Below are 19,118 nucleotides of genomic sequence, written 5' to 3'. Positions count from 1 at the left end.
AAATAATAATAATCATAATTTCTTGTCATAATCTTTTTTTATTATGAAGCAAACTTTATATATTTATCAAAAGTAGTATTTATTATTTTAATTTTTTGAAATAAAAATTAATGTATCATAAAATAATTATTAATTTATGAAATGAAATTTAAATATCTAAAATAATATTTTCCTGGAAAAATCTAAACGAAAAAAAGAGAAACAGTCCTGTGATAATCCATCAAATTTCGTGGAAAAGCTCCATCAAGGCGTTGTTCGATGTTCTTTAATAATAAATAAATAAGTAAAGCTTACTTGGAAAATCAGTAAAGCATTATTTTTAAAATAATTAATATTCATACCCTCTATTTTAACAAAATTAATATTTTGACCTTTTCTTTTTAAAAAATAAATAAATAAATTTATTATTTTTAGTTTATTAACCTTTAGTCTTTTGATCATTTTATGTATTAGTATGAATATCATGCAATTTTTATAATTTTAAAAAATATATTTATATAATTTTTAATTAATTAATATATATTTTTAAAATAGAGATTTATTTGTTAATTTTATTAAAATAAAAAGATTAAGAGTAATTTTCTTTTTTAATTGTCACGGGCGCACGTGCATCAGAAGTGAAAAACTTCTACAGTAACAGGACTAGATATTTAAGGGAAAATTTGATTTACTTGTTGGGTATAGTTGATAGCTGATAAACATTTAAACAGGTAAATTATAGTGTTTGATAAGTTTAAAAAAATAAAGCATGGGCAACTGATACCCATCGGATGGGCAACTGATATCCATCGGTTGTAATTTCTATCAGCTCTATTTTTATAGTTATTTTTTATCAGCTGATAACTGATTTTATTTTATTTTTTATTTTGATCATATTATCCCTTTTATTTAACTTAAAAAATAATATTATTAATATTTTTATTTTTTTATTTATAATTTTAACATATTAATTAACATATTTCAATTTTATTAAAATATTTTTTTATTAATAATATAAAATATTTATTTATATCTAAAAACTTAAAATTAATTATAAATTTTTTTATTAACAATAATAATTATTTTATTTATATTTTTAAAATTATTTAATTATTTAAAAAAAATTATTTAATTATTTAAAAAAAATATATTTTTTTTATTTTAATAATAAAATAAATAATATAATATAATAAATTAATAATCATATATTTAATTTAATAATAAAATAAATTATATAATATATATTCTTATTAATTATTCTATAATAATAATAACAATTAAATATAATTTTATCAAATATTTAATATAAAATAATTAACACCGCTATCAGCGATCAATTATTATTTAACTGTTAAAACAAACAGCCCCCTGAGTCTTTAACAGCTGCTCGACTCGCTTTGGCCTTGTTACTCACAGTAGGGTTGCAGCATATAAACGCTAGCACTCTTCTCTCTCATCTTCTCTCGTTCGTCTTATTTCGCAGCCCTCTGGTACATAAAAAAGCCTTCACAAAACCCTTCTCTCTCTCTCTCTCTGTGTGTGTGTGTGCTATTCTCATTCATTAACAATGGGGGCTTCTCTGCCTCCCAAAGAGGCCAACCTCTTCAAGCTCATCGTTGTAAGTCCCGATTCTCTTTCTTTGTTTGTGCCTATAGGTGTATCTATAGGTTTGGTTTGTTCTTTGCTATTGTGAATTGCGCTTAGATCATAGTTCAGTTGCAGCTGCTGATTCTTTTGTTTTTACTCAGTCGGATTGTGCTCTGTTTGTTTGCTCTGAAACCATAGAAATTGAATGATTGAAAAAATTTGGGATTGTGTTTTATTTTTTATTTTTGGAATAATCCACTCATGAAATGGTACAGTTGTAGCAATTTTGTAAGATGCAAGCTGAAATTTACTTACGGTTTTGTCGAGTAAGAATGTGTCAATTGGAAGTTTTAATGGGTTTTTGGATCCATTGAGTCGATCATTTGCTGGGTAATTAAAAGTTTTGACTTGAATAAATTTTATTGTGAAGTTCGATTTTTTGAGGTGTTGGAGTGGTGGTTTTATGTGTTTTGTTTTTGTTGATGAAAGAATCCGAGATGAAATGGCAATTTGCCTGTGGGACATTTTTGTCTCTTTGGCATCAAGTGAAAAATATGCATTTACGGATATGAAATATATATCCATGCTTTTATTACTAAATACATATATTGGCACTTAATTTAAGTGTAACTATTAGCTTGATAAGGTTAGTCACTTTCAAATTTGTTATGTGAATTGTACTTTTCTTTTTATTTGATTTGGTTTCTGAAAATCTCATAGCTTAGGAAATAGACAGGTAATTCTATCTACTGTCCCTTAAATTTCGGGATGTTTCAATTTCATCTCTTAACTTGAATTTTGTTAGAATAAAACCACTCAACTTTAATTTGCATTTTTAAGAAAGTCCCTTTAACTTGCAAAAGCCAGTTTATACGGTAAAAAAGAAAAAAAGAAATAATCATTTTGTGCTCTCCCTCCCAAAAAGGAAATCACTATTTTGCCTCTCTCTCCCAAGAGGATGAAGTGGGTTAGGGAAAGGGAATTTAGGTAATTTTTTTTAACCTGTAAACTGGCTATTGCAGATTAGAGGAACTATTTTGAAACAAAAATTAAAGTTGAGTGGCGGAATTGAAACAACCGTTAAAGTTGAGGAAATGGTGGGTAAAGATTACTCAGAGTAGACTATAGTACCAATGAACCAAACCCATTAGTACGTATATGCTGTATTTTGAGTATGCACTCATGGACATAAATGTATGGGTACAAACAGTTGTTTGTTTAAAATGGATTGCCCATGACCATGTTGGTATCAATTTTTCATAACAATAATCAATTATTCCCTATTAAATCTGTTTTCTTAGAAGGTATCATTTGAGCCTTTTTCACACACAAAAAATTTTATCCTTTTATGCTTCTATGTGGTGTCTGATGTACCAGTTATTTTAAGCTATCACTGCCCTCGTCATCTCATAATGATGACTATAGATCTAATTATTGTTTTTATTTTTTAACATATGGAATTATTATTTTACCTATGTTAATCTTCAGTGTTTTAATGGCATGTGTAATTTTCTTTAGTTCTTATTGTCCTCTAGATTATTTTGGTGACCTAATTTATCCACATTGTTAACCTGGTGGGTCATTTACAATTACCATTTATTGAATGTTGACTTTTATTTATTTATTTAAATTTCTCTTATTCATTGCAGAAATCATATGAAACTAAACAGTACAAGAAGGGACTGAAGGCAGCTGATGCTATATTAAAAAAGTTTCCAGATCATGGAGGTTTTTTGTTCTTCATTTAAATTTTGAATTTGCTTATTTTCCCGGAAAATGAAACTTGATGTTGTTGGTTAACATTTAAATTATTTTGGTCTGAATTCACACATGCTTCCCTAGATTTTTCCCGCTTTTGAAGTCATTATTCACCTAGGTGGAATACTTAAAGCTCTGCCTTCGAAATTCAAATTTCTCTTTTTATTTCCTTTATTGAACGACCTTATGAGTGGAAGAGGATGTGATACTTCCTGAGGGAGAAACAATTGAAGATGATATTATATATTGAAAGAAAAAAAAAACAATCTAGGCCATGAAGAGATAAATTAATTTAATTCACATCTTTAATGGAATTTTGGAAATTTCATTAAGTTTGGAATGATAAGAGGTGGAAATATGTTTTTAATGATTTACATGTTAATTGGCATTATAGTTGGCTGAAATTAAAGTACCAGTTGTTCATAATCAGCATCAAATTTTAAAGGATTCCTTTTATTTGTGCATGCTTGAATCTCAGTATAGAATAATGTGGCATAAATCTTAGATTGGATGGTCAAATTCACAATATAAGATGAGATCTGTTGGTACTGAACATGAAGAATATTTAACTCTTGTGATATGATTATGGTCTGCATGTCACTAATGGTAAAAAATATGATTATAGCTGGGGATATAGCTCAAATTTTCTTAATTGTATTTTGTTCATATATGTGTGTCCTATGATGGTTGTGAGGATTCATTTAGCTTTACCCCCTGTTTGGATGTGGGGAAAGTGGGAGGGAAGGAAGATAAGGGGGAATTCCCACTTTCCCTTGTTTGGAAAGGGAGGGGAAAATAGATGGAGGAGGAAAAATAAGTATTATTTTCCCCTATTTATTTTCTCCCCAATTTGGAGAGAAAATGCTAAAAAGTGGGAATTTTGCATTGAAATATGTGCAATTATATATTTATCATTATTTTAATTTTTTATTTTTGTCCTTATGGGGTAAAAAATTAAATACAATTTAAAATAAGGGTAAAATGGTAATTTCAACAATTTCTTTTTACTGCTTCGCTTTCCAAACAAAGAAAAATAAATTTATTTTCCTTTTATCCAAACACAAAGGGGGGAAAATTTTTTTTTTTTTTCCCTATGTTATTTTCCTTCCTCTCCCATAAACTATCCAAACAGAAGCTTAGTGAAATAGCATTTGCGCGTGCAATATTCATAATTCATGCCTTTCTCTAAATTGAAATTTTACATATCCAATTTCAAAAAAAAAAAGGAAATTTCACATACCTTTTCCACCATTAGAAAATCCTGATTATTGTAATGCTTATACTTTTTAATCATACTTGACTTTCATGTCAATTTTTATTAATCATAGTGTTTCTTTTTTTACCAGAAACTTTATCAATGAAGGGTTTGACCTTAAATTGCATGGATCGTAAATCTGAAGCATATGAACTTGTCCGGCTTGGCTTAAAGGTTGAGTTGATATCTCTAATAATTATAGCACTTTATATTGTTTATTTTTCTCATATTGTTATTTGTTGATATGGTATTGGGCTTATTTTTGTGTGTCTAATGCAGAATGACCTAAAAAGTCATGTTTGCTGGCATGTTTATGGTCTCCTCTATCGGTCTGATAGAGAATATAGGGAGGCTATCAAATGCTATCGAAATGCATTGAAAATAGATCCAGACAATATTGAAATACTGAGGGACTTGTCTCTCTTGCAGGTATGTAGATATTGATCTTTTACTTTTTGTTGCCTAGGGATAAATAATGAGGTTATTTGATAACTATACCCAAGGGAAAATTTGAACTAAGCTGAAGCTGAAGTTTGTGCACAAGAAATTTCAACAACTCCACTTGGGACTGCATTCTATGCTTCCCATCCCTTGTGCTTCCTAAACTTTCATTTATACATGCACGCACTTGTGCTACATTTCTTTATGTAGTCCTAAGGGCCTGGAGAAGCTGGAAAATTAGCGATTATTACTTAGCAATGGAACAGTCTTGTGAAAGATGGTCCATCTTGCTGCCTATGCACTGAAATATTGAACAGCTTTTTCCATAATTCTTCTGTTCATCAGAAGATTACCCCTTCAGATGTACCCTGTCAGGCATTGCAGTAGTGCTCTATAATTTTGCAGCGCTAACTTCATTTTAGCAGTTTGTTTCTCTCTGTCGTTAGCCTTTCCTGTTTTTCTGGTCTGCTTCAACATATTTATAGATTTTTCTTTCCATTTTCTCTTGATGTTGCAGGCACAAATGCGGGATTTGACGGGTTTTGTTGAGACTAGACAGCAGCTTCTAACCTTGAAACCAAATCATCGCATGAATTGGATTGGTTTTACTGTTGCTCACCATTTAAACTCAAAGTACAGTTTGATCTTTGTATTCAGGAAATTTTTTCCTCTAGATTCTTTTTATCATAAGAAATCATCTCTGAGATCTTGTAATAACTTTTTAATTTGTTTTTTGACATGTTAAAAAAATATAGGAATATGGTCTATGGAGTACAGAAATGATTTTTTTTTTGACAAATTCCCACTTCTAGTTGCAGTTAACATTTCTTTCTCCGCTCTATCAGAAAGTTTTTTCCCCTCCTGATGCAAAGATATATTATCTTGCTTTTTATTAGTGCTTCAAAGGCAGTTGAAATTCTGGAAGCATATGAAGGGACACTAGAGGATGATTATCCTCCAGACAATGAACGGTGTGAGCACGGGGAAATGCTTTTATACAAGGTATTATCATGAATTTCACTCACACAGCTTATATTCACTCATGCATCTTTTCACTTGTCAGGTGTTTCATGTTAGAATTCTCTGTTGTGAATTTCCTCTGTTCTTATCTGTTAAATGAAATCCAGAATGGCAGTTTTAATGACTGCAATGATAGCATTAAGAATGGTTTCCTGTTCCAGTCTGTTATGAGTTAGGCTGTTCTAGTCTGGCATAACTAAATCTGTAGAAGCTGGGAGATTTGATTTGAGGGTGAAGCTTAATATTGATAATTTTCTTTTGCCCAATGTGGTGTTGATATTGCACAGTGCAGTTGCGCAAATGACGTCCTGTTTATTTGCTATGCTCTTTGTCCTGGCAAAACTGTGATGTGCATAGATGCAATCTTTTGCTGAAACGATAATGTTTGCACATTTATTAAGTAATTTATCTCAAGCTTTGGCTTGTTAGCTTTAGTTTCTTGGAATGTTGAAGAAATTGGCTGAAGCAAAACCATGTCATTTATTAATATTACAAGGAATGCTCAGCTTCTAGTTTTCTTATTTGCACTGTGATGTGCATTTACTTCATTGTGGGTTTAACTATGTGTGTAGATTTGAGAGCCTGGTGTTTGATTTTACTCATTTTCTTGAGCTGCTAGTATGGGCTGATTCTAAGGGCAGCCTAACTATTGGCTAAACTGATGCATGTCTTGGACTGAGTAACTTGCTTGGACTTTTTTTTCCCTTGGCCTAATTTATTTATTTATAAATTTCAATGCATGTTGCCTGAAGTTTTCAAGTGCTTGACAATTATCATTCTTGGGTATTGGAAACTTGAACTTCAAGCATGTTAGATTTGAATAAAGTTTCTTTTTCTCTGTAATGGGAGGTTTGTTAGTCAATTTCCTAAATCGCTCTATGTGAATACAGAACTTAAAATTGAATTTGGCAGATGGGATGACACAGGTTGAATAGGTAAGATGAGTTGGCTAATATTGTGGCTTTAATTATGAAAGAACAGTGCAAAAAATTACATTGATGGAATGGAATTTGGATCGGAGAAGCGTATTTGCAACTCAAACATATTCTTTCATGCACATATTTTAACACAAATCGCTTTCACTTGAGTTTGAAGAAGTCATTTTTCACTTCTAAGCTTACTGCCTTTCACACTGATTCTTGTGCAATTTTTTTGTCAATTACCACAGATAACTCAAATAGTATGGATTTTTTTTTTCTTTTTTAAAGTATTGAGTTCCTGCCTTTCCTTGTTAGGACTGACCATATGAGCTAGTGGTGCTTGTGAAATTCCCTTTTTCAAGGTGCAATTGTTAGACATCTCAGCAGTTTATTGATGGTTATATATCTGCCATTTTCTTTTACCTCCAGATCTCTTTGTTAGAGGAATGTGGCTCTCTTGAGAGAGCTCTTGAGGAATTGCACAAGAAAGGGTCAAAAATTGTAAGTACGTGATAGTTAACCTTAATAACTCTGAACAGATGCTGATAATTAGTGCTTGATATGGACTCAGGTTGATAAGTTGGCATACAAAGAACAGGAAGTTTCTCTACTGGTGAAGCTTGGTCGCCTTGAAGAGGCAGCTGAGTTATACAGGGTGTTACTTGCCATGAATCCTGACAATTACAGGTATTTTTTGAACTTTTTTTTCCATGTGGAAGGCAAATATCCATCTAATAGAATTGGTTGGTGTCTGATAAATGTATGAATTTGTTAAGGATACACATGTTGGAATGGTGATCATTCATGGCATTTGTTGACTTGAAAAGATGCTCTCTCTCTCTCTCTCTCTCTCTCTCTCTCTCTCTCTCTCTCTCTCTCTCTCATTTGGTGTGCTTATGTTAATATTGGTATATTTGTCTGCTTTTTAGGAAGAATCTAATGTTTTTACTTTCTTTCCCTCTGTTCAGATATTATGAAGGTCTGCAAAAATGTGTTGGGCTGTATTCAGAAAATGGCCGCTATTCTGCTGATGAAATTGATAAGTTGGATGGCTTGTACAAATCTCTTGGGCAGCAGTATACTTGGTCATCTGCTGTTAAGGTGGCACATTTTTTCACTTTTTTTTTTCTAGTGATATTTATTGTTCTTTCTTTATTTAGTGTAAGAATCTTTATGTTTAACCTGTTACATTTCAAAACCTCTTGCTCTTCTCCATCTTTTTGAACTCTACTTCTGTTCTAGCACACTTCACCCTAATTCTCAAGGCCATATGTAAAAGTTATGTGGTATCAAGCAAATAATGTTGATGATCTTCGGAGGGTGGTCAGTGAAAGATGAATTGAAACGGAGGCATTTGAGTGTTACAGAAACAAATACATGTGTCCTTGAAACTGTTAGAATTTGTCCACACCCCCTTTCTCACTGCTGGGTGCAAAACTCTCTGGTTATGCTTGAAGTAGACCTTTTGCACCTCATCCTTGATGTTTTATGGTGTATTTGAGAAATGCTTATCTATATTTTTATGGAAGTAGGATACCTGGTGTTAGATGACTATTATGCTATTGTTTTTATTATTTATATTTTTTGTTATCTTTCCTAACACCCCTCAACCAAAGGATAATAATAATAAAAATGATGAATTTATGTACATATATATGTACGAAGTTTGTTGTGAATTTTCCTGGCTTACTCTGTGCACTCTCTCCTCCATATTTCAGAGAATACCGCTTGATTTTCTCCAAGGAGACAAGTTTTATGAAGCTGCAGACAATTATATTAGGCCCCTCCTTACCAAGGTATTGATAGTTATATTTTGAACAAAATCCCACTTTTATTCTATTTTTGGGATAGAATTATCCATTGTCCTCCTGTTGCTTTCAGGGTGTTCCTTCATTATTCTCGGATCTTTCTCCCTTGTATGACCATGCTGGCAAGGTGGATTTCTCTGTCTCTGTCTCTGTCTCTGTCTCTGTCTCTGTCTCTGTGTGTGTGTGTGTGTGTGTGTGTATAATTTTTGGGTGTTTTTTTCAGCTTCATTTTGCTGTGATGATACAGGCAGACATACTGGAAAAACTTATTCTTGAGTTGGAGCATTCAATTAGATTGACTGGGAGATACCCGAGGAGGTAATTTGTTCTTTGACTATTATATGCTTATAAAGATGATATTTATCATTTCTGATGTTGAAACCTAAAATTGAAAAAACAATAGGAAAAATCCCCAGGATATCTTAGATTGCTTCTGTTTCTTTTGTTCTGACTTTCATATTAGTACCCTATATGCTTATTAACTGTTTGGAACAATTTTATTATGAGTAAATAGAGTTGTGGAGCATTGACTACGTCATGATATTTCTATCTCTCTTAATCAATTTGGCTTCATGCCCGGTCGTTCAACTATGGAAGCGATCTTTCTCATTAGAAGCTTGATGGAGAAATATAGAGATGTGAAGAAAGATCTACACATGGTTTTTATTGACTTGGAGAAGGCTCATGATAGTGTTCCAAGAGATGTCTTATGGAATGTGTTAGAACAAAAGAGGGTATCTATTAGGTACATACAAGTGTTGAAAGATATGTATGAAGGAGCAACTACTATTGTGCGCACAGTGGGAGGGGACATAAGAGATTTTTCGATCTCAATTGGATTACACCAAGGATTAGCTGTAAGCCCTTACCTTTTTACATTAGTTTTAGATGAATTGACGAAACATATAGTATTCCTTGGTGCATGATGTTTGCGGATGATATTGTTCTGATAGATGAGACGCGAGAAGGAGCCATTAGAAAGCTAGAGTTTTGGAGAAGTGCTCTAGAGTCAAAGGGCTTTAAGTTAAATAGAACAAAGACAGAATATATGCATTGCAAGTTCAGGGAAGGCCAAACTGGTGATAGGGAAGGAGTTAGTTTGGATGGAGTGGTACTGTCCCAAAGTAATCACTTTAAATATCTCGGCTCAGTCCTTCAAGTAGATGGGGGATGTGAGGAGGATGTTAGTCATAGGATTAAAGCTGGATGGTTGAAGTGGAGACGTGCCACGGGAGATTTATGTGATCTCAAGATTTCCAATAAGTTGAAAGGAAAATTTTACCGTACATCCATACGACCGGCTATGTTATATGGTAGTGAGTGTTGGGCACTGAAGGAGTCGTATGCGTTTAAGATAAGAGTTGCAGATATGAGAATGTTACGGTGGATGAGTAGCCATACTAGACTAGATAAAGTCCGTAACAAGAGTATTAGAGAAAAGGTAGGAGTGGTGCCAATTAAGGATAAGTTGAGAAAAGGGAGATTGAGGTGGTTTGGTCATGTGAAGTGTAGACATACGGAGACTCTAGTTAGACAAGTAGAGCACATTAGGTTAGAGGATAGAAAGAAAAAAAGGGGTAGACCTAAATTGACTTGGAGGAGAGTAGTACAACATGACCTAGAAGTATTACACATTTCTGAATATTTAACCCAAAATCGTTTAGAGTGGAGAAAGCGAATTCATATAGCCAATCCCAAATTTTTGGAATAAAGGCTTAGTTGAATTGAGTTGAGTTGTAAATAGAGTTATAGAGAATTTCCTTCTTTGTTTTATTAGCAAAGAAAGGGCAAAGAAATATAAGGGCATTGATGTTCTTGGGTTGACAAGTCATGTATCTGTCATTTCTGGTTTTCAAGATCTGTTTTGTAAACCAAATACGTCTTAAGCCAGATTTAATATGTGATACTAGTAATCCTCATGTTGTAACATATAATTGAAAAAGAGAGCAATAACCATGGAAACAATTCTAAAGTAAATCATCTTGCAGTTAGAATTTCCCTCTTTTTTGTTTTCTTGTCTGTTTTCATTTTCTTCGTTTATGGGGATATAAAATAAGCCATAATGGATCTGAGTGAAGAGAAATGTGTCGTATTGGTATTTAATATCCTACAATATCATTTTTGTTTCAAGCTTAATATTTTTCAAAGTTCCATTGAAATTCTCTTGCCTTTTTTCATATTGAGTGCAGGACAGACAAAGAACCTCCTTCAACACTTATGTGGACATTATTTTTCTTGGCTCAGGTTCGTTCGCTTGGCACGTTTAAGTTATTATCTGTGTTTTCTAGAATTTTCTCTGAGTTTTTGTTACAATGCAGCATTATGACAGGCGGAGACAATATGAAATTGCTCTAACCAAAATTGATGAGGCTATAGAACACACTCCAACTGTGATTGATTTGTACTCGGTCAAGGTTTGTTCGCTTCATCCATCCACTGGAGGTTTTTGTGTTCAAGGTTCATACAATCAATTTGATTGTATCTGTATCTATTTAGATTTTTGATGCTGGAATGTCTGGTATTTTCTTGTTTATAAGTTCATATAGTAGTCATGTGTCTATCTTGGCCCTTTTCATTTCTTTGTTGCCACTTGTTGTCCTATCTAAAACTTGTGTGTTTGATCCCAGAGCCGGATTTTGAAGCATGCTGGTGATTTGGCAGCAGCTTCAGCATTGGCAGATGAAGCAAGATGCATGGATCTTGCTGATCGCTATATAAATAGTGAATGTGTCAAACGTATGCTGCAGGCTGATCAGGTTTTGAAGCTGTATATTTGTTGGAGTTAAAGTCTCACATGCTATTATTAGTTATTGATGCTTTATCCTTTGGAGATTTTTTTCTGTTCGTTTGTTGCTTACGTGAAACTTTTTCTTGAAGGTGGTTTTGGCAGAAAAAACTGCTCTGTTATTTACCAAAGATGGGGATCAGCATAATAACCTTCATGACATGCAGTGCATGTGGTGTGTCTCTGTTTACTCCTGACACTGACTTCTGTATAGTTGATATTTTGGTTTCTACCTGCTTAGTGTTGAATGATATTCCATGGTGAAAGGTATGAACTTGCTTCTGGTGAGAGTTACTTCCGCCAAGGTGATCTTGGACGGGCTCTGAAGAAATTTTTAGCTGTGGAGAAGCACTACGCTGATATTACTGAGGATCAATTTGACTTCCATTCCTATTGCTTAAGGAAAATGACTTTACGTGCCTATGTGGCAATGCTTAAATTTCAAGATAGGTTACATTCGAATGCATATTTTCATAAAGCAGCTGCCGGAGCTATCAGGTTGAGCATTTTTTTGAGAGCCATGAAGTAGATTTTTATATCTATGTTCTAATAGTGTGCTTTTCCCCATCAGTATGTGGATATGAAGGTGAACACCCTTGCGTCACCATGTAAATGTGGTGAACATGCTGCTTTTGTTATCTAATTCTATTTTTGTTGGTTGCCCTGAGGGAAGACCTGGCCAGGGGTCGGTTAGGAACCGGACCGGTCCAACCTGGAACCAAAATTGGTCAAAATCTCTTTGACCAAACTGGCCTTGAACTGAACCAGAATCTTCTTGTTCAGCTCAAAACCAGGTTTTTTCTATTTAAAAAATAAAAAAACTTTGAAAAAGATTTCAACTGTTGGATCTGATCAAACTAGAATCGATTCAGAACTAAAACTGGAACTGCCAGTTCTGACCTGGTAGTCACCTCTATCTGAGGGTTTTTTTTTTTTTTTTTTTTTTTTTTTCCCTCTTTTTGTCCATTGTGTTGGGAGGATGATCAAGTGGGATTGGTTCTTGGCGAGTATTTCACAGTTCATTCTGTAATATAATGGTTGGTCTTGCCTCATCTAGGCCAGTGGTTGCCTTTTCTTGCAATGTCCTGTGGGCAGCTAGCTGGTGGGGTTGTGATAGTTGGCTTCTTTCAATTACATCCTTGTGTCTTTAATTGATTTTTCTGTCTTATCTGGATTAAGAGGACATTATGATGTATGAAAAGTGGAAATCGTGTTTCTGGTAAAATCTTTGCTGTTTTTTAAGTGCATAAAAGAAGGAATTAGAGTCTCAAATAAGAAATCAGATGATTGGAGGTTTGATGTCAACTGAATCTGGTTCAGGAATGATGCTCCTATTTGAATTGTGTTGGAAGTTCCATTGCATCAAAGATGTGTGGTGGTTTTCCAAAAAGGTGCATTGTGTTTATTTGTCAGTTTGAAGTTAGTTATGGATTGATGTCAAACATTGCCTTTGGATGTGAGGATTACCCTGGCAGTTTCGTGCCAAATTTTGTTTTGCAGTTGGATTGTGCTAACCATATACCATCATATTTTTCTTGTGGTAAATAATGGTTCTCATTTAACTGCATCATAGTTTTCTATTGCCTTTTTGACATGTCATTTGATTTTATTTTGATTTGCACATCATCTTTCGCTTGATGTCTAACTTCTTTTTTTATTTAATCTTTATTTCGTCTGCATATTCATGGGTTTAAATTTTTTGGTACAGATGTTACATAAAATTGCATGATTCTCCCTCTAAGTTGGCAACTGAAGAGGATGATGAAATGTCAAAGTTGCTGCCTTCTCAGAAAAAGAAAAAGAGACAAAAACTGAAAAGGGCAGAAGCTCGAGCTAAGAGAGTATGTTAATTTGCTTGTGGACTGTAGTGGATTGCTCTGGTTGAATATTTTTATGTTTTATTTTATATTTTTCTTTTTCCAGGAGGCAGAGGTAAAGAACGAAGAATCAAGTGCTAGTGGTGTCTCTAAGTCAGGAAAGCGACATGTCAAACCTGCAGATCCAGATCCAAATGGGGAAAAGTTATTGCAGGTTCCTTCTGCTTTATTTTTTCCAAGCTTTAGATGCCTGACTGCCTTAAAGCTTGCGATGGTTACATTATTTGTTTCTTTCATTGCTGATGAGTTGTGCTGTCTGATTTGGATGACTTGTGTTGTCTCATAGGTTGAAGATCCATTATTGGAAGCTACAAAGTACTTGAAACTGCTTCAGAAGAACTCATCTGACTCTTTGGAGACTCACTTGCTTTCGTTTGAAGTAAATATGAGAAAGCAAAAAATTTTGCTTGCTCTACAGGTATTCTTTTTATCCAAAGTTGTTACAACCTACAACTAATGCCTCTTTGCTATGTTGACTGTTTTTACTTTGGCATCTGCATTGAAGTTTAGGAATAATATCTGTAGGCCATATGGTGTAAGGCAGAGTCTCTATGCAATGATAAACAAGAAGATAAGATACTGAGGCTCTGTTTGTTCCAAAAAAAACAAATTTCCTGGAGAACATTTTCCGGCCGTTTTGACATCTAGGAAAATTTGTTAATGGAAAATATTTTCCTGGGCAAAGGCCATCGGCTTTGTTTGCTTTGGAGAAAATAACTTTTGTGGAAATTCTTTTTGAGGAAAACGTTTTTTAAGAAAACGTATTTTATGTTTTTTGGCTGCAATATTGAAATCAGTTTAAGATTGCTATTCTAGATTTTGAATTATATTAGAAATTATATGGTTGTTTATTATTTTACTGAAGATGTTTATACTATGAAGATTTATATATTTTTCTATTTATTGTTGACTATGAGAAAAAGGACAAAAATGGTAAATTAAGCTTGTCGCTGGTGATTGGTTCAGTCATTAGTAATGACCAGTGATGATCAATAGTAGTGGATAGATTAATGGGCATATTTTAATGTGGATCCTTCATGGATTTCTTCCCATTTAATAGATTTTCAAAATTGGAAAATGATTATCTTTTTTGAAAAATGAAGTCATTTTCCTCTGAAAATGACTTAATTTTCCCTTACCAAGAAAAATTTTTCTGTTGATCAATTTTTGTAGTCACCCAATGGCTATTAAATGTGGAAAATGTTTTTCAGGAAAATGAAAATGACTTTCTGTTTTCAAGAGAATGTCATTTTCGTGAGTTTTACAAACTCATAAAAAGTGAAGTAACTTGTAAGTGAACAATAGAGGCTAATGCTCCTTAGATAATAATAATATCACATATCATTCTTGATAGGACATTGTTGGTTTTTGGCATCAAGCACAGCACGCCATTTTTTTTGTGTAATTTTCTCTCATATTTTCAGCTCTAAATAATATTAATATTTTCCAATGAACTCCAAATAGCAGAAAAGAATTATCAAATGATCTTTGATATTGCAATCAAATAACAGAGAAGAAGTCATTTTCTTGGAAAGTATTTTTCTTGAAACTGTTCCGCTAAACAAATGGGGCTTTATTCTACTGTAGTTTTCCCTCATTTGAAGATAACAAGTTCTATGAGGAATTAATTTAATGGTTTGAAAATATGTATTTAATGCACTTAATTGCAACCTTCTTTGCTAAATGTGATGACCTAATTTTTGTTTACTTGTAGGCTGTAAAGCAATTGCTAAGGTTGGATGCTGAAAACCCTGATTCTCATCGCTGCTTGGTGCGTAACATCTTTTTATAGAATTAGTCAATAACTCCTATCATCATCATCGTTGTTATTATTATTATTATTATTATTGAGATGCATATACTTTCTGTTCATAAAATGAATGTACTGCCAGTCAGATGAGGGTTCTTTACTAGTGTTGATTGGGAAACTTGTGTGCTGCAGATAAGATTTTTCCATAAAGTGGGATCAATGACTGCTCCAGTGATGGATACAGAGAAACTTATTTGGCGTGTCTTGGAAGCAGAACGACCATCAATCAGGTTCTTTTGAAATTAATCTTCTTCCCTTTTGTGTGTGTGTGTGTGTGTGTGTGTGTGTGTTTATGCTTTTTCCTCTGGAATGGTGCTGATTGTTTGCTTGGTTGTGCATTAAATGCTTTGTTTGTTTTGTAGTGAATTGCATGAGAAATCTCTGATTGAGGCAAACAAGTTTTTCCTTGAAAAACACAAAGGTCATCTTCCTCTTTATGCCACATATTTGCACAAATATATGGCCAATCAATCATCTGTAGTGTTTTTATGCTTAGTTTCTTGGTTTTCTCAGATTCTTTGATGCATAGAGCTGCAGTTGCAGAGATGCAATATGTTTTAGAACCTAACAAGAAATCCGATGCTATTAAATTAATTGAAGATTCAGCCAACAACCTTGTGCCAGTGTAATGCTTCTCAGAATTTGAGTTCTTATTTTCTAAATCGTCTTACTGCATTTTGGCTTGGTACCTTGAGTAGTGTATCTTTATTAGAGACTAAAGGCTGAATCTTTTTCTTTCTATTTTTTCTAAATTTTTTTTTCATCATTTCACTCTCAGAAATGGAGCACTCGGACCGGTCAAGGGATGGAAGCTCAAAGACTGCATTGCAGTCCACAAACTACTAGAAACAGCTCTCACTGACCATGATGCTGCATCAAGTAAGAATCAAAATTTACCATGGATAAATATTATATGGATATTTAAATTGACAGCAATGGTGCCAAAATCTGAAATATTGGTATGAAGCAGCTGGAAAATGCTTTGTATATAAATAAATCTCACAAAGCGTTCATGCAAATGTTTGTGGGTGGCTTTCCCTTCATGTATGATGTATCTTGTCATTGGCAAAATCTTCTTATTAACTTATACTATCACCTTAGCCACAATTTCGTCCTTTGGCAAGTTAGTGCTTAATTCATGAGATGCAGCATTGCCACATGGGGTATCATGTTAATTTGTAAGGTTTCTTTGTCGTGTTACTCTTCACACTGCCTATTTGACAGCTGTAATGGTGGTATAAATTTGTCTATTTATTATTATTTTTTTGTTTTCATTTTCTTAAAGTGATTTTAGTGTTTTATTTCTCCTTGCAGCATTAAAGCCTAAGAACCCTGGTGTGTGCATTATTATTTTTATGCTGGAAATATGTGTACTGTTGTGCAATGACTGGTCTCCTAGTCATTGGTTTGTGTTGTGCCTTTGGCGTCTTCTAAATTCATCAAAAAAAAAAAAAAAAAGAAAAAAAAAGAAAAGATTGATTAGCCTTAGATGAATATGATTCTTCCTCCCTCCCCAAGCATCCCCTCTCCCTTCTTCTTCTTCACTTCCATATGATATGCTTTGTCTTTGACTTAATGGAATCAAGTAATGCAGGATGCATATTTTGAAAATCATATATATATATATATATATATATTTCATTAGCTTAATGGTCTAAGGTATCCTGAATGCTGTGCCTTTTCAATTATCTCCCATGCTTTTAGTTTAATGAACGTGTTTTTGTTTCAATATCCAGCGGGTCTAGGGTGTGTTCCATTGTGGTGCTGAGTTGTACTTTTGACATGAACAATAAGTATCGACTCAGATGATGGGGCCTCTCTTGAGCCTTAAGAGCCACTAAATGGTGTTTTTTTTCCGAAATATGCATCTCAAAGATCATTTTAAGTAGCTTCATATGAGGAAATTTTACAAAATGACACATTGAATGATTCTTAGGGCTTAGGAGGGATCTACTTCCAAATTAGTAAGTTATGTCTATGCATGTCTTTCATCTCAACAAATTTTTAGCATGGGCATGCGCCGTAAACACTTTGTATACAATTGAAATAAAATTATTAACTTAGGAATCTGATTGATGAAATTAAAAATATAAATTAAAAAGGGTAATGCAGTGCACGAAACATCTCTCACTTGTGGGTTTTGGGGAGAGTTGATATATGTAGCCTTACCCTTACTTTGTAGAGAGGCTGTTTCTGAGGTTTGAACCTATGACCTTTAGGTCACAAATTATGCAACATTAAGAATATATGAAGACCATTAGCCCTTCTTTGTTACATAGTTTGGACATCCATAATTACATCCCATTTGTATTCCAAGCTCAATTTTTAGTTCGACTCATTAGTTGTCAAACCAGCTCATGCTAAAATTGTTACCTCTTATTGAGTCTTTAAGGGAAGCGGTGAGAAAATGATTTCCCAATCTTTATCTGCCATGGATGCACATTTAAAAAAATGGTAGCTTTTTTTTTCTACATATTAAAAATTTTTCATCTTTTGCAGGGTGGAAGGTGCGCTGTGTCGATTACTTCCCCTACTCTACATACTTTGAAGGCAAATGCAGCTCTGCCATGCCCAATTCAGTGTACAATCAGATAGGCAAGAACCATGAGAATGGTAGTGCAAGCCTTCCTGGAGGTGGCAAAATTGCAGATTCCGTTGCATCAAATGGAAAGCTGGAGGCTTTTAAGGAGCTCACCATCTGAATATGATTCCATTGCAGATTCATGCAGTAGCTAACACGCAATAGCATTATGATTTAGCGGGTAAATCAGATAACCAAACAGCAGCAGCAAAGTACTTTTAGAAGATATTTGGTTTGCTGCTCCCTCAGGGGAATCATTTGGAGGTTATATGCAAGTGATATCAATCCCCTCTACTGTTGCTTTGAGATCAAGTTTTCTATTTTCAGCAGTTCCAACAAGCCCAATTGTTAAATGCATTCATTTGCAAATGTGTATAACTTTATTGTGTCGTAGGGCTTTATTTTCTTTTTATTCACTCACTTCTCTAGGTGAGATGGTAGACAAGGGTGGTTCTATGCGTCTTTGCCAACTCTCTGAGGTTATTTATTTTTACCTTTTAGGTCAGGGGAGCACTACAGAAATTTTTATTTTTTTTATTTTTTTGAGTACTGGTCCTACATCTGGTCAGCATAGAACAATTTCTTGTAGAGCTGATCTCCAGAGCTTGTTGTACTTTTGCCCATTCCATTAACTGTTATTTCATGTATAAACACTACATATTATGAAAAATTTTGCTACAAGATTCATACAATAGCACAGTTGTGATCATTTTTGCTGCTCGTTTTGGATATGAGAATTTCTTGTAGGCCTTCTTTGGACTTAAATGAGATTGTTCAAATCCTTGGAGTCGTTGATTGAGATCCTCTAATTGTGTAAAACATGGTAAGTAACGTTTGCATAGTTTCAACCATTGGATCCAAAATCAAAATGGTTTAAGTTCATTATCGTGCCTGTGTGGTCTTCGCATAAGCAGTTCATGCTGTGCTGCTTGTGTATAACAAGCCGACCAGAAGCACGGCTAACACGGCAGTACTACTGTTCTTTGTATAAAGGTATTTGATTATGATGGATTCCATTTGATTAGTCATGCAAAGATATCTTCGTTTATTTTTGACACTTGACATTGTTGATGGAGACGTTGCCAATAATTGCATGCCTCGTCAGTTATCCAAAATTCTGAAGAGCATTTTCATAATAATTTTTTTTTTGCCATTATAGGCAATCAGATATTCTACTGATAAAGCGTTAATTGCATCTTCCAGCACTCGATCACTTGATTATTATCTCAACAACACAGGCATATTGTGCTACCTGTGCGGCAACTGCCATCAATGTAGGCATCTAATTCAAATCATG

The 19,118-nt window shown here is 33.8% G+C and overlaps 1 protein-coding gene across 2 annotated transcripts; it reads left to right on the top strand.

Moving 5' to 3' along the window:
• Positions 1-1,379: 1,379 nt before the first annotated feature.
• LOC110631982 (N-terminal acetyltransferase A complex auxiliary subunit NAA15) lies at positions 1,380-18,513 on the top strand. Of its 2 annotated transcripts, none has more exons than XM_058148877.1 (26): positions 1,380-1,597; positions 3,216-3,294; positions 4,671-4,753; positions 4,859-5,008; positions 5,538-5,653; positions 5,917-6,022; positions 7,390-7,461; positions 7,532-7,647; positions 7,929-8,061; positions 8,679-8,756; positions 8,842-8,895; positions 8,992-9,086; positions 10,958-11,012; positions 11,087-11,182; positions 11,396-11,524; positions 11,646-11,728; positions 11,821-12,051; positions 13,262-13,394; positions 13,477-13,584; positions 13,717-13,848; positions 15,145-15,201; positions 15,373-15,470; positions 15,603-15,661; positions 15,754-15,865; positions 16,019-16,119; positions 17,740-18,513. In XM_058148877.1, exons 1-26 carry the CDS (start codon positions 1,547-1,549, stop codon positions 17,940-17,942), a joined length of 2,730 nt encoding a protein of 909 aa, XP_058004860.1. In that variant the 5' UTR covers positions 1,380-1,546; the 3' UTR covers positions 17,943-18,513. The 2 variants fall into 2 exon arrangements, with proteins under 2 accessions (XP_058004860.1, XP_058004861.1); XM_058148878.1 differs by having other exon boundaries at positions 1,381-1,597; positions 9,016-9,086.
• Positions 18,514-19,118: the final 605 nt, after the last annotated feature.

The sequence above is a fragment of the Hevea brasiliensis genome, chromosome 6 (assembly GCF_030052815.1).
Source record: "Hevea brasiliensis isolate MT/VB/25A 57/8 chromosome 6, ASM3005281v1, whole genome shotgun sequence".
NCBI lineage: Eukaryota > Viridiplantae > Streptophyta > Magnoliopsida > Malpighiales > Euphorbiaceae > Hevea > Hevea brasiliensis.
Note: the sequence above shows the minus strand (reverse complement) of the source record. Positions and strands in the feature narration are given on the sequence as shown.

Coding starts and splice junctions, on each gene's coding strand:
- LOC110631982 (XM_058148877.1), top strand. CDS start 1,547: ATGGGGGCTTCTCTGCCTCCCAAAGAGGCCAACCTCTTCAAGCTCATC. Junction 4,754..4,858: donor TTGTCCGGCTTGGCTTAAAG/GTTGAGTTGATA, acceptor TGTCTAATGCAG/AATGACCTAAAAAGTCATGT. Junction 13,585..13,716: donor ATGGGGAAAAGTTATTGCAG/GTTCCTTCTGCT, acceptor GTTGTCTCATAG/GTTGAAGATCCATTATTGGA.